At 48.1% G+C, this 12,354-nt stretch overlaps 4 protein-coding genes across 4 annotated transcripts; 1 reads left to right on the top strand and 3 right to left on the bottom strand.

Moving 5' to 3' along the window:
* Positions 1–113: 113 nt before the first annotated feature.
* N7529_003684 (FAD-dependent oxidoreductase) lies at positions 114–1,343 on the top strand (the record flags this gene model as incomplete). The annotated part of the gene is made up of 1 exon (XM_057239211.1): positions 114–1,343. The coding sequence occupies one exon, from the start codon at positions 114–116 to the stop codon at positions 1,341–1,343; it is 1,230 nt and encodes a 409-aa protein (XP_057098506.1).
* Positions 1,344–1,986: 643 nt separating this feature from the next.
* Positions 1,987–3,023, bottom strand: N7529_003683 (uncharacterized protein; the record flags this gene model as incomplete). Its single annotated transcript, XM_057239210.1, has 4 exons — positions 1,987–2,175; positions 2,232–2,341; positions 2,393–2,728; positions 2,777–3,023. The coding sequence occupies 4 exons, from the start codon at positions 3,021–3,023 to the stop codon at positions 1,987–1,989; spliced, it is 882 nt and encodes a 293-aa protein (XP_057098505.1).
* Positions 3,024–4,193: 1,170 nt separating this feature from the next.
* N7529_003682 (uncharacterized protein) lies at positions 4,194–9,242 on the bottom strand (the record flags this gene model as incomplete). Its single annotated transcript, XM_057239209.1, is given in 9 exon segments — positions 4,194–5,187; positions 5,234–5,750; positions 5,813–6,113; positions 6,167–6,742; positions 6,793–7,481; positions 7,533–7,704; positions 7,779–8,761; positions 8,818–8,986; positions 9,000–9,242. 9 exon segments carry the CDS (start codon positions 9,240–9,242, stop codon positions 4,194–4,196), a joined length of 4,644 nt encoding a protein of 1,547 aa, XP_057098504.1.
* Positions 9,243–9,672: 430 nt separating this feature from the next.
* N7529_003681 (putative UDP-galactose transporter) lies at positions 9,673–11,276 on the bottom strand (the record flags this gene model as incomplete). Its single annotated transcript, XM_057239208.1, has 4 exons — positions 9,673–9,972; positions 10,064–11,038; positions 11,110–11,139; positions 11,208–11,276. The coding sequence occupies 4 exons, from the start codon at positions 11,274–11,276 to the stop codon at positions 9,673–9,675; spliced, it is 1,374 nt and encodes a 457-aa protein (XP_057098503.1).
* Positions 11,277–12,354: the final 1,078 nt, after the last annotated feature.

Genomic DNA, 12,354 nt, shown 5'->3' with positions numbered 1-12,354 from the left:
GGAGACTTATACACATAAATACGCCGGCAAGCATTCACTTCTCGACCCATGAGTTCATTTCTTGGGTCATTCGCAAATAAACTCTTCGATAATTTATTGTCACACGCCGAACCATGTCTACAGTCCTAATTGTCGGCGCCGGACTAGCAGGCCTAGCACTGGCCCAGGCTTTAAAAAAGCACAACATACCGTTCAAGATTTTTGAAAAAGATGAACGCCAGGATTTCCGGGCTCAAGGCTACAGACTTCGCATCGTTCGTGACGGAATTCTTGCACTGCAGTACGCCCTGACGCCGGAGCTTTGGGCCCTTTTTGAAAAAACAACTGCTGCTTTCGACCCTGCTGTCCCTGGAGCACGCCTTGATGCAATTTCGGGAGAGCCGCTTGCTGCGCCTTCATTTCAGGGTGGTAAACCACAGGGCATGCAGAATGCCATGTATGGTGATATGCAGCCGTACACGGTCGACCGGGCGACTATGCGAGAAGTTTTGCTGACGGAATTGGATGATGTTCACTTCGGGAAAGAATTCAAATACTACGAGACGAGCGAAGACGAGGTTGTTGCCTATTTCGGTGATGGAAGCTCTTACAACGGAGCTCTTCTGGTTGGGGCTGATGGAGTGTGGTCTCGCGTTCGGAAACAACTTCTGCCTAACTACTCTTTGATCGATACAGGTATGCGAATCATTTACGGCAAGACACCTATTACGCCAGTCTTTGAGAAAAGCATCGCGCAAAGCCTGCTAGCTGGCATGTCGTTGGTCCGTGATAAAGATACTCTCGCACCGAAGACGATGCTTCTCGAGGCGATCCGTTTCCCTCAGGCAGATACCATCTCGGAATTCAAGTTGCCCCATGACTATATGTATTGGGTCTTGGTCATCAACAAGGACCTTTGCGCCCTTTCTGAACAGGGCGGGTCTAGCATGGATCACGCCCAGACCGCCGAACTTTCACTGTCACTATCGAAAGATTGGGATCAATCTGTGCGTGCTCCACTGGAGTATCAGGACATGCTAGAGTCGTCTATTTTGCGCATCTTCTCTGCAAACCCCGATATGCCAGCATGGGAACCCTCTCCTAAGGTGACGCTTCTTGGCGATGCCATCCATGCAATGCCTCCTACTGGCGGGATGGGTGTGAACACGGCACTCCGTGGTGCGGGAGATCTTGCTCGAAGAATCGTCGAAACACGCCTTGAGGGTACCAATGCCGATCTTATTGCTCAATATGAAGAGGATTTGAGGGTATTCGCTCGTGGGCCTTTGGCATTGAGTTGGCAAGGGGGGCGGATGGCGTTCAATGCGAAGCCGATTGAGGAGTGTGAGGTGATTTCTATGTAGTTTATGAATTTGATGATTAGAAGTGTCATAATCTCTCCTTCCATTGAATGCCATATTAAAAGCCCACGTCTATTACAAGGTGTATATCGGGGATATTGATGACCCACGCTTACTAGATGTTAATTTCTGGAAAGAGTGGTCCCCACAAGCTCCCGATGGGATGAAACCGGGCACTATCGAGTTGGAGGCTGTGTACACCGAATCGCTGCTTGTGTTGTTTTCAGTCCCGGTAGAAATTTGGGTGCGAAGCGATATAGCCGCCAGGGGTCAATTACATTTGATTTCCAGTATTGTATACCTGTTGATGCTTTATACTAGACTGCTTCATAACATCATTGATTAGATCTCTTTTTACGTTTTTTTTTACCCTACCTAGACATTCGCTATTCAGGATCAAGTCTATAAGCTATTATCTCGCTATAGTACTAGCGGTAAACACGTGAAATTGTATGGTGGGAATAATTTGAATCATTGATCAGCCTCTGCTTAATCGGATCTTGGGAATAAGAAATACATTCAGCGAGTTATTGATCCAAGAACAGCAATGCCGTCTCCAGCTCCGATTGGGCCACTTGCCATCTCCTAGTAGCAAATCTGGAGTGATTCAAAAAGCAGGAGCAAGGTTCGAAACATTCAAGATCCCTCAAGCATCCTCCATATCTGCATCCGCATTAAAGGACAAGTCTGACTCGCTAGAGTGCTCTTGCCTGTGACGTGAGGATCGCTTCGAAGACGTGGGTGACATCTTGGCAGCCTGCTTGAACATGTGAACAAGAAGGCCAAGGACTTGCTCGTACTCATAAGACCAGACAAGCACAAACCGTTGACTCCACTATCGACTGTTAGAATGAGGCTCTTTGAAGTAAGGTGTATCTGAGAGATGCTTACTGTGCCGTCATCATTGATCTTGAGGAAATGAAAGCCCTGCGAATCCACGGACACACCATGAACACGACAATGGAGTTTTTCTGCTTCAAGTCTTTTTTTATGCACGCAAGCTTTCAAACAATTAGCTTGCTTTTCAATTATAGTAATCACAAGGTACTTACCCATATATGCGAGCGCTTGGGGCAGGCCATTAGAGGACGCGTCCGCACGCTTAGCCCCGACCACAACGAGGTTCAAGGCATCATGCTGCGGGTCGCCATACCATGCCCCATAATCAGGGCGGCCCAAGAGCACATATTCCTTACCTCTGTGCTTCACAGAGGTATACTTCCACGTCTTTTCGGCTTGGATGCTGATAGTGTTGACTTGTTGGTCGCTGAGCGAAGCGGCTGCGATCTCGTGTGCAAAGATAAGGAGGGAATCGATTGTCATGCGAACGATCGCCTCATTTGCAGGGCTGCGAGCAACGGCATTCTGGATTCTGCGAAGTATGCTCACTAGCTAGAGTTAGCTTAACACTTTGTATGCGTATTGAGTTGACTTACTGAGTTCTGTTGGCATGGTCACCGGGGGTACAATCCACAGTTCCTCATCATCAGTCACGAGTCTGAGATCAAACATAGTTTGAACGTCAGAAAGGTGGAGTGATGATATTTGAAGCGATGGAAGTTTCACTTGGCGGGCGTCTTTGTCTTTGGCGGCTTTGACAAAGTTCTCAAGGTCTTTCAAGCTGGCGGAACGATCAATAAACTGTTGTATCAGTGCTACAGCAGATTTGAGAGAAGGAGCCATATCGAAAAGATCAAGGACTGAGGTAAGAGACCGGTTGAGAGAAACAAAGTACGTCAGGTTGATCGGGATACTAAGAGGAATTGTGTCGATAAGTAAATGGGATGATGGAGAGGGAATAGTGAAGGGAAGACAGAATTATGGCTGACAGATGGGGAATGAAAGATGGGAGATGAAAGATGGGAGGTGTAAGATGAGAAGTGAAAGATGGAAAGAAGAAGAGGGCGGCCACCAACTTAGAAAGGTAATTTTATACCACGCATGAAAAGGGATATGCATGTAGGGCTCATAGAAATTTATAGGTACCTGTCAGGCATATACAAGTTTGCTGAAGAATCAAGTACTGACTACTTCTATCAAGTGTGTTGGTTCCTGGTACCAACCATGGAACCAATTGACTCAACTCAACCTTGATAAGTACATATATAATATTTAATTTTGTACTCATTAGTTCCATTTCCAGATCATTTACAGACATACTCTTCGATAACTTGTTGCCCCAAACCGAACCCTATCTACAGTCCTGATTGTCGCGCCGGTCCAGGTGGCCTAGCACTCGCGGCATAGAACATGCGAGTCATTTTGATCGATCAGATAGTTCAGTCTTGCTGTCGTCGATTTCTATATATATTGTGTAGAATGGTTGATTGGATATTTGCTGCTGATTCATAAGCATCCTAGGCCTTTCATGTAGCTCTTATATCTAGATAATGAATGAGGTCGAACTTCAACCTCTTAAGGGTCCACACGGGGTGAACCTAGTTTCAAATAGCGACGAGACGAGAAGTCGAAAACATATGCACTCTTTTTAAGCAAGCACAATCAATTGTTCAAAGAACTGAAAGACATAAACAAAGAGAGTCCGGATTACGTGGAAAGAGAGTTTCTAAGTTTAACAGTGCTTTGGTTTGATGAGTGTTCTAGGGACACACATATTTAGAACAAGTGAGACATTCTTTTACCAGTAATGTAGCTCGTTAACCTTAATGGTATCTTATATTGATGGCTATCCCGCGCTCGAAATTCAAGCCGGCAATATAGAGTAAGACAGGCGGCATATTCCCCCTAGGTCTCAATATCGTCCATACCGTCCGCAAAACAGGACCTTATTAATATTTGTGATGTATAAAAGAGAGTCAAACCTCATCAATCATCTGATCCGCAATTCTGCACCTAGATAAAATCAATAATATCCTTAAACTCCTTGACCATATCAATGTCGGCATCATTCCAGTCAGCATTCAAGTCCAACCAGGTGCGCATTACTGGAAGATCGGGCTGCTCGGGATCAAGTGCTATCTCCTTGAAATGCTTTGGAGATTCTGCTTGGAAATGAGAATCAAAGGGGGTTCGCTTGAGCCGTTTGCTGTCCTGATATTCATCTTCACTCGCTTGTCGTTTCAGATGGGGTTCCTCTGGGCTCGTGAGGGAAATTGTACTCTGCTCGGGTGTAGTAGGCTCTGGCTCTGCATTCTCAATGCTTGTAGCTTCTGGGGTTATGTCATGCCCAGGTGTAGTGGGCTCTGGCTTTGCATTTTCGTTTTCAATGCTTGTAGCTTCTGAGGGTGTATCATCTGATATTTCGATTACCTCAGGTTGCGTCTTGGGAGTGCTTGGCTTGCTTTTTTTCACTTGGATGTTTGTTTGGAAAACAGGTAACTCAGGGCTATCAGTGTTCTTCTTGTCGGTAGAAACAGGTACAACATCAGCACCATTGTTCATTGCCTGGATGCTCGTCATCGGAGATGGTAATCTTGCAAAGCTTGATCCCGTTTTTCCGAAAAGCTGCGAAGGAGATATCAGCTCATCCAAGCTGTCATCGCCATAATCACTGGAGAAGGGCTTGGGAGTTTCTGGTCTCTTTTTCTTGATGGGAACGTTTTTGTCTTTTTCCAAAAGGACAGAACTGACTTGGTTCAAAGGCTTCTTTCCAGGTTGTGGAGTTGAGGTTTTGGTCTTCGAGAAATTTTCAGAATTCTTAACCTCAGTAGTACGTTGGTTCCTCTCATGAGCACCTTCATTAGAGCCAATTGCTGGGGTCTTGGTAATACTGGCAGAGATAGTCAGTTGATTGAGACCATCTTCCTTCTGAGTTCCAGGGAGAGCCCGCTTCTTAGGCTTTGGAGGCGGTTTATCCAAGCCTTCCCGGCAACAGAAATGCTTGCAACTGCGAGCGTTAGCTATCTCTGAGCCCAACGGAGACACCGACCAACCTCGTCTTGTCTTTGCATTTGTGGTTGCAAGCCCATTTGCCATTCGCAAGCCGAATCGGCTCGTATTCCCCATCGACTTGTTCGCCCAATTGAGCGGCCCAGTCATCTTCGCGAGGATTTGGGGCCTTGGATACTCCTTTGGGTGGACTTGGGCTCGTTGTAGCGATTGACAGCCAGTCCGAGTCATCTAGCTGGACAACTTTTGGACGTGAAGAGTGTTTCACTTTGTCGCGGCAGTCACCGGTAGCGAGGAAGTCATCAAGTTCCAAGTCATCGCCATCAAAATCGTGCAATTCCCGAGGAGATTTGAAAATGCTATTGCTCCTTTCTGCAACACGAGGATGAGAGATGCTGGTCCTGGGTTCCTCTGTGTGTTTGGGTTTATTTATAGTAGTGAAACCATGAGATAGACGGGGTTGATCCACCAAGTCTTGAGAAACAAGATTTGTATCTCTCACTGCAGCAAAAGCATGGGAAGGCAGATTGGGGTTGAGCTCAGCTTGTCTTGACGTCCCAGCTGTATGATCGTTGGTAGTCAGAGACTCGACAATAACAGAAACCCAGAGAAGTCTTACTTACCAATCTCATCGCACATGACATGACAGAGGACTGATTGATCCGAGTTTGTCATTTCCGAGCTGAGTTCAATCTCCAGAAGACCTTGAAGCTTACTCGCACTTCCACTCCTATCAGCCATTGGACAAACCACAAATTCTCCAGACACTGACCTTGTGCGTCTGAAGTCAATCATCTGCCCATCAGATCTCTCTATCAAACAACAAACATAGACCGGCCGATGCTGAAAGAAAGCAGGATTCTTATCATTCATAAACGCCACCTCGACCTTGAACTGGACATTGACAGAATCAATATTGACTTCCTATATCTCATCAGCAACACTCAACAATCATCCCACTAGATTTCACCACAAACCTTGCCAAGCATCTTGATTCCGACCCTCAATTTCGGAAACTCTTTTAATCTCGAAAGCAACTTCGCCCCGAATGGCGGATTCTTACTAAGTACCATCTCGATCTGATGAGCCTCCGCATATTCAAGTTCCTCGATGCTGGTAATACCAGCAGCAGCCAGTTTGCGCACTGTCACGACCCCAACTTGTTCGATCTGCTTTATCTGGAGGGGTGAGTGGTCCCAGACTCTGGCGCCGAAGCTGCGGGCGAGTTCTAGGGCATTACGAATACCGATTGAGTCGCGGCGCGCGATTTGACAGTCGATTAGGCAGCGGATCAGTCGATTGACGTGTGCGAATACGAGGGATTTATCTTGGTTGAATGTGAACTTGTGTTTTTGGAGTTGGTCGCTGTCTGGGTATTCGATGGCTCCTAGCTCTGATTGGAGCAGGAGTGAGATCTTGTGCGCGGGGAGGGCTAGGTCAACTCTGATGGGGAAGCGTATGCCTGGATCACCATTTATTTCTCGGTAGAGGTTTTTCTCGTTGGCTTTTAGGCGGATTTCGTGGAATTCCTCGGCTTGGGAGATCACGTTGAGCTGAAATGTGTTAGCCGCTTCGAGGGATAGGTGTGAAGGGATACACTTACTGTTTCACATAGGGTTGCTTTTTCTTTCAATCCCAATAGAACCTTCATCGTCTCGAATCGAACATAGTACCGAGCCATAGCTTCACCAAACTGTGTCGAGGAAAGCTTGTCGAGCTCAACCAAACCACATTCCCGAAGGTGACTGATATCCTTCTCACAGATATTCCGCAACAGTTCATCCTCGTCTTCCTGGTTTGCACCCTCTTTCAAGTTATAGTGTGTTGGGTTTCGACGCAGCCTCACAAACAAAAATGTCCCAGCAAGCCATTTGACAGCCGACTCGACGTCTGAAACATTTCCCAGTCCAATCTCTGCATTGAGATGATCAATCAGGTTCAAATGCAAGCAGCTCTCCAGACTTTCAGATCCCTGGACGAGTCTCTCGTAATGTCCGACACGGTCCTTCTTCGTGAGGATGATGGCCGTCGCATTGTCATCGAATTGAGGCCGTCCGGCGCGGCCGAGCATCTGCATCATCTCCAAATTCGAGTATTCCTTGCATCCGCCTTCTTGCCAGCTGACTGTGTTCTTGATTATCACCAAATGACATGGCAGATTCACTCCAACGGCAAGTGTGGACGTGCAGCAGATCACATTGATTTGTCCATCTCTGAATCCTATCTCGACAGTGTGGCGATCTGCTGGTCCTAGACCTGCGTGGTGGAATGCCACTCCCGCAGCAATCGTTGCTGCTAGCTATCAGTACTGTTTCATCTGCTCATGTCAAACGATTTACTTACTCTTAAGATCCTCATTGTTAGCGTCGAGCCGCTTCTGAGGTCCCTTCCAAAGCCTAGCTGGCGGGTTTGTCAACGTCCAGAGACGAGCGAGCTCCTTTGCCGTCGCCAACGATGAGTTCCGAGTACAGCAGAAAACCATAATAGGTTTCTGTGCTGAATGCAGTCCAATCACCTCAGGCAACCTTATTCCTAATTAGTATCACTTCATCCAAAAAATATGCCAAACACATACTTTGCTCCACAGACTTTGTCAAATGAAAACTCATTCATACTATACGGATACCCATAAACGACCTTCTTCAGGGTAACAGGCCGAAACTCCTCACCGAAATGTTCACGATGCGCAGGAACATGCTGGTTCGTCGCATCCTTCCCGAGCCAAGTAGCGATATCTTCAGAATTGGGCACTGTAGCGCTCAACGCCACGAATCTTACGTTCGATCCGATATTTTTCATCCGAGACACCACCGCCTCAAGAGTCGCTCCGCGCGTCTCTTTCAGGATATGCACTTCGTCAATGAGAAACAGCTTGACCAGTTGCATCAGCTTCATATGGTCTTTCCACTTCCGAGTCATGCTATCCCACTTCTCGGGCGTGGTGATGATGATCTGGCTGCTTTGCACACTGCGCAGTTGCGTGTGATCCGTGTCGCCGGTCAGCTCGGCGCATTTGAGATTCAGGCTTGAGAATTTGGGGTGCCAGTCTCGGAAACGTTCGCTGCAGAGAGATTTGGTCGGTGCTTGGTAGATGACTTTGAAGCGCTCGTCTTTGAGGACGTTGAGGAGGCGGCAGATGGCTAGTTCCATGAGAACTGTCTTGCCGCTTCCTGTTGGTGCTGAGAGAACGATGTTATCGTTGCTGTTGTAGACAGCGTGGAATGATTTGGATTGGACGGCATTGAAGAGAGGGAAGGGGAACATTGAGCGGTATTTCTCTGGTATATCGTTCACTGATACGAGGACGATCCCGCGTACTGAAGGTGGAATGTTGCCAAACAGTTTCCCCTGTCTGTTCCCTGTGATATCGCGATTCAAATGAGGTGTCGATTCCAGCGGCGAGGTTTGAGTAAAATCAGGATACGGATCATGATTGGTCTCGAGACTAGACTGTCCAATCCGAGAGGGATTATGCTTAGGCCGAAAGAAGGCTAAGGGACTGGATGGCAATCCTGACGAAGGATCTGACGAGCTGGATCCATTACCGCGGGATGTCGTGATACTTGTAAGTGCTATTACTTGTCAACTCCAATATATTCTGAACCATTTGATCAGCTTGGCAACTCACGATCAAAGAAGCGGGAGAACTGCGGTGGTTGGGTATTTGGCTGATGAGATGCTTGACGCGGAGTAGATCTGGGGAATCCAAGCCGTGCCTCTTGAATTGCTTCGTCAATTGCGTCTTCCCTATCCTCCGAAGCTAGCAGTTCCAAGTCTCGGAGCTCATCAGTACTGTCCTAGTAATATCACGAGAAACTCACCGAAAGCATCCAATTGTACATCTCCATGATGGCCAGATGATGCAAGTCCATTAAAGGGCTTTCCAGGAGATGGACTACTATATTGTGGGTTCTGGGAACCTTCAACGAGTCTCTGGTCGATGATACCGGTTCTGCTACTCTGGGATGGGGAGGAGTGGTTGAGGGCATTGTTGCGCCTCGGGGAGGGCGCTTGAAACGGTTTGAAGCTATGATTCTGATGACTTCTTCTCATATTGAGATATTTTCATGGAGAATAATGGAAACCGGTGATGGAATCTACAGCAGCCAGCGAGTTCAATGGTTGGATCCCGTGACGGCACGTGGATTCACTGCCTGAGCAATAGATACATGTAAGCAGTAATGTGTGAGTTTGCAGCATTCAAAAGATCAAGATCTATCTTCTGGGGTATATCAAAGTATTTCATTGCTTCGTATATATGCATACATGAGCCATGAGCCATGAGCCGAAAACCATCGCCATCCGAGGACGAGCAGGGAACAGCGAGCCCGGTCCAGTATGAGCAACAGCTGTGAATGTTACAAAATGCGGGTGGCAGTTCGGCGTTTGTTTCTGTTCTATCAGACATCCAATATCATTTCCTGTAAGACGTGTCGATACACAGGCGAGTGATGATGTGCAGCGAGCAGAGAGTCTGGAGCAATCATTTATCGTCGAAGTAGTTGGCCCCACTGGCATTTCGGCTGGAGCTTACTCTGGTGTGGCCTGGTGCTGGGGAGGTGGGACGGGATGAGGACATGCCGTCGGAGAGGAATGGGCTGGTGGGGAGTTTGATGGAAAAGTCGTCAGGTGGTGCTACTGGTGAGCCCTCTGGGCCTCCCATGTCCTTTTCGTAAGCATCGATGTGGATTGGGGGTGGGCGCGAAGCTCCTGTCGCTGGGTTATAGGTGGGGTTTCCATAGTAATGTGTTGCTACCAGGACCGCAGCGGATCCTAGGAGGAACTATGATGTCTCGGTTAGGCTGGTTCAACATGCGAGGGTCGATACTAAAATTCAGGGAATGGTGGAGGGTTGGGATATGCAAGGGACGTACGCTTGCAGTGATTTCGAAGTCAAAGAGCCAGATACTTCCAACAATGCTGAGGATGATGTTGGCGCTTGTGGCCAGACTCCTTGCGTCTTTCTGCGCATGGCTCGCGTAAAATGCTGACACAATACCACCCAAGGCATGGATGACAATGGTAGACCACACCGCCCAATTGTAGCCTTGGAAGAAACCGTCTTCGGCGATTTTCTCACCGTCACGGAAAACAATTCCAATAAACAAAGCAGGGAAGACGGAGTACACAGCCAATTGCACGTTCCGAACCCACAAAGAAATATGGTTCGAGCTGTCCTTCAGTACTTTCTCGAAATAAATGCTCCCAAGTCCGGAGGCCAGAGACGCTCCAACAGTCGCAAGAAGACCAATTGTGGGGTTTAAATGCGGGTCAGCGGTCAACAGGTCCTCTTCGATACCCTCGTAGGTTGCAGACCGCTTGTGCAAACTACTACCAGACCCTTGCTTGACTGCCTTCCACTCATGCAGCGATCGAGGGAAATGGTGGCTCGCATGGTCATCCTGCAACATCTGCTCGGAGCTCGCATCGGGAATTTGCACCAACGCCACACCAACCACAAGAAGTAGAAGCAAGCCCCACTTGCGGGCGGGGATACTCCGTTTCAGAAGCATCAGACCAAAGACCGCGGTTGTGAGGAACTTCAGCTGGAACGTCACCTGGAAGCTTGCAGCTCGTAGGTTCGACAGCGCAATGTATAGGAGGGAGTTTGACAGGACGTCCAGACTAGCGGGGATGGCGAGTTTCCAGCTATCACCTGAGAAGACCGCGCTCGTGAGGGAGAAGAAGAGTGATGTGGCAGGCATGGAGGGTGGTGCGGCTTTGGAGACGTCATAGAGAGCCATTGTGAGCGAGATGGCCAGCTTGACAACCTCGACTAAGAAGACTGCCGTGGAAGTGAGGTATCGCTTTCCACCGGCGGGTGGCATGACTTGAGAATAATGAGCTAGCTGAACATCGCGAAATCAAAATTAGCCATTACTCGGGAACAGGGGATCTCACGTAGAATAACAAAACTTACCAACACAAACACTGTTGACTCCGCAGTCACCTACACGAACACCCCAAGTCAGTTGCAGTCCCGAAGTCATAACCAGACAATTTATCCAAAGTGCGTACCAAAATCCATGGCGCAAAATTAGCGACAGCTCGTAGCCCCGAGGGCTTACGTTGTGCGCGATCGCCCATGACGTTGCCGAGGTCGCGTGTTGTAAACAGTGTTGGCAAAAGGGGCGAGCAGCAATCTCTGCGCAGCGCAAGTAATTATAAAAGATCAAAGAAGGAGCGACAAGTGCGTAGAGCGCAGACTCAAACTGTAGTTCACTCGCAAACCAGGGGGGAACTTGGTTCGATCGCCTAAGGCCGACGTTCAGGGCTCGGGTTGATCACGGAGAACGGGTGGCTGGAGAAAGTGGCTAACTCGATCAGCTACAAAGCACTGAAGATTCGAAGAAAAAACAACTTCAGTCTCTTCAGTCCAATTCAGCACCAATGGTCAACGTAGGGAATCAACAGCTCAGATTAAATCTGGGGTTATGATCGGGCGGTGTGTGGATCACGGGCCCATACTTGGATTCGGGCATCGAAGCTTCACATCACACCGTCCTACGATGACGTCGCTTGTCCCAGCCAGGCCCACATTGTCTCCATTGTATCCGCTATTCGTCAATAGTGTCGTTCATCCTGATCTTCGCCCGGGCCTGAATGTGCGCTCGTTGCGTGAGCGCCAGTCGGCTTCTGCCCTGCTGGGCCCGGGTTATTGGGCTTGCAGCCAATGCATGTCAGCCACATATGTGCGACTCGGGGGGGGGGGTTGATTGTGTTGCTCATCGGAACAGTTCGCTACTTCACGAATGCGTTTTTTGTGGTACTTTAGCTATATTAAGCTCTGCGTTGGCTGGAGGTAGACAATGTACGCCGTAGGGCGCGTTCTGGCTGGGTGAACTGGTAAAGCAAAACCGTAGGTAAAGTCTGATTGTAATACCCGCAAATCAACGAATCTAGCCACCTTCTAGGTGGGTAGAAGTGTTTTCTACGAGATTTTTGTGGGTCATGAGCTGCAAAGCACTACACCCTTGCATTAAGCTACGTAGGTGGTTAAGACGCAGTCGACAAGTAAACAAATTGATAATCATTGAGGATATTATAATTGCAGTAAAATGTTTCCGAAATAGACATTGAAATGGTTGACAAAAGACGAAAACCATCGAAAACTTGATGGCGGGAAAGAAGCCCGCAGTCGAACGCTAATGCAAAATCAAGATAT

This window comes from Penicillium soppii (genome assembly GCF_028829465.1).
Source record: "Penicillium soppii strain IBT 18220 chromosome Unknown utg000004l, whole genome shotgun sequence".
Taxonomy (NCBI): Eukaryota; Fungi; Ascomycota; class Eurotiomycetes; order Eurotiales; family Aspergillaceae; genus Penicillium; species Penicillium soppii.
The sequence above is the reverse complement of the archived record's forward strand: the minus strand, read 5'-3'. Positions and strand labels throughout refer to the sequence as shown.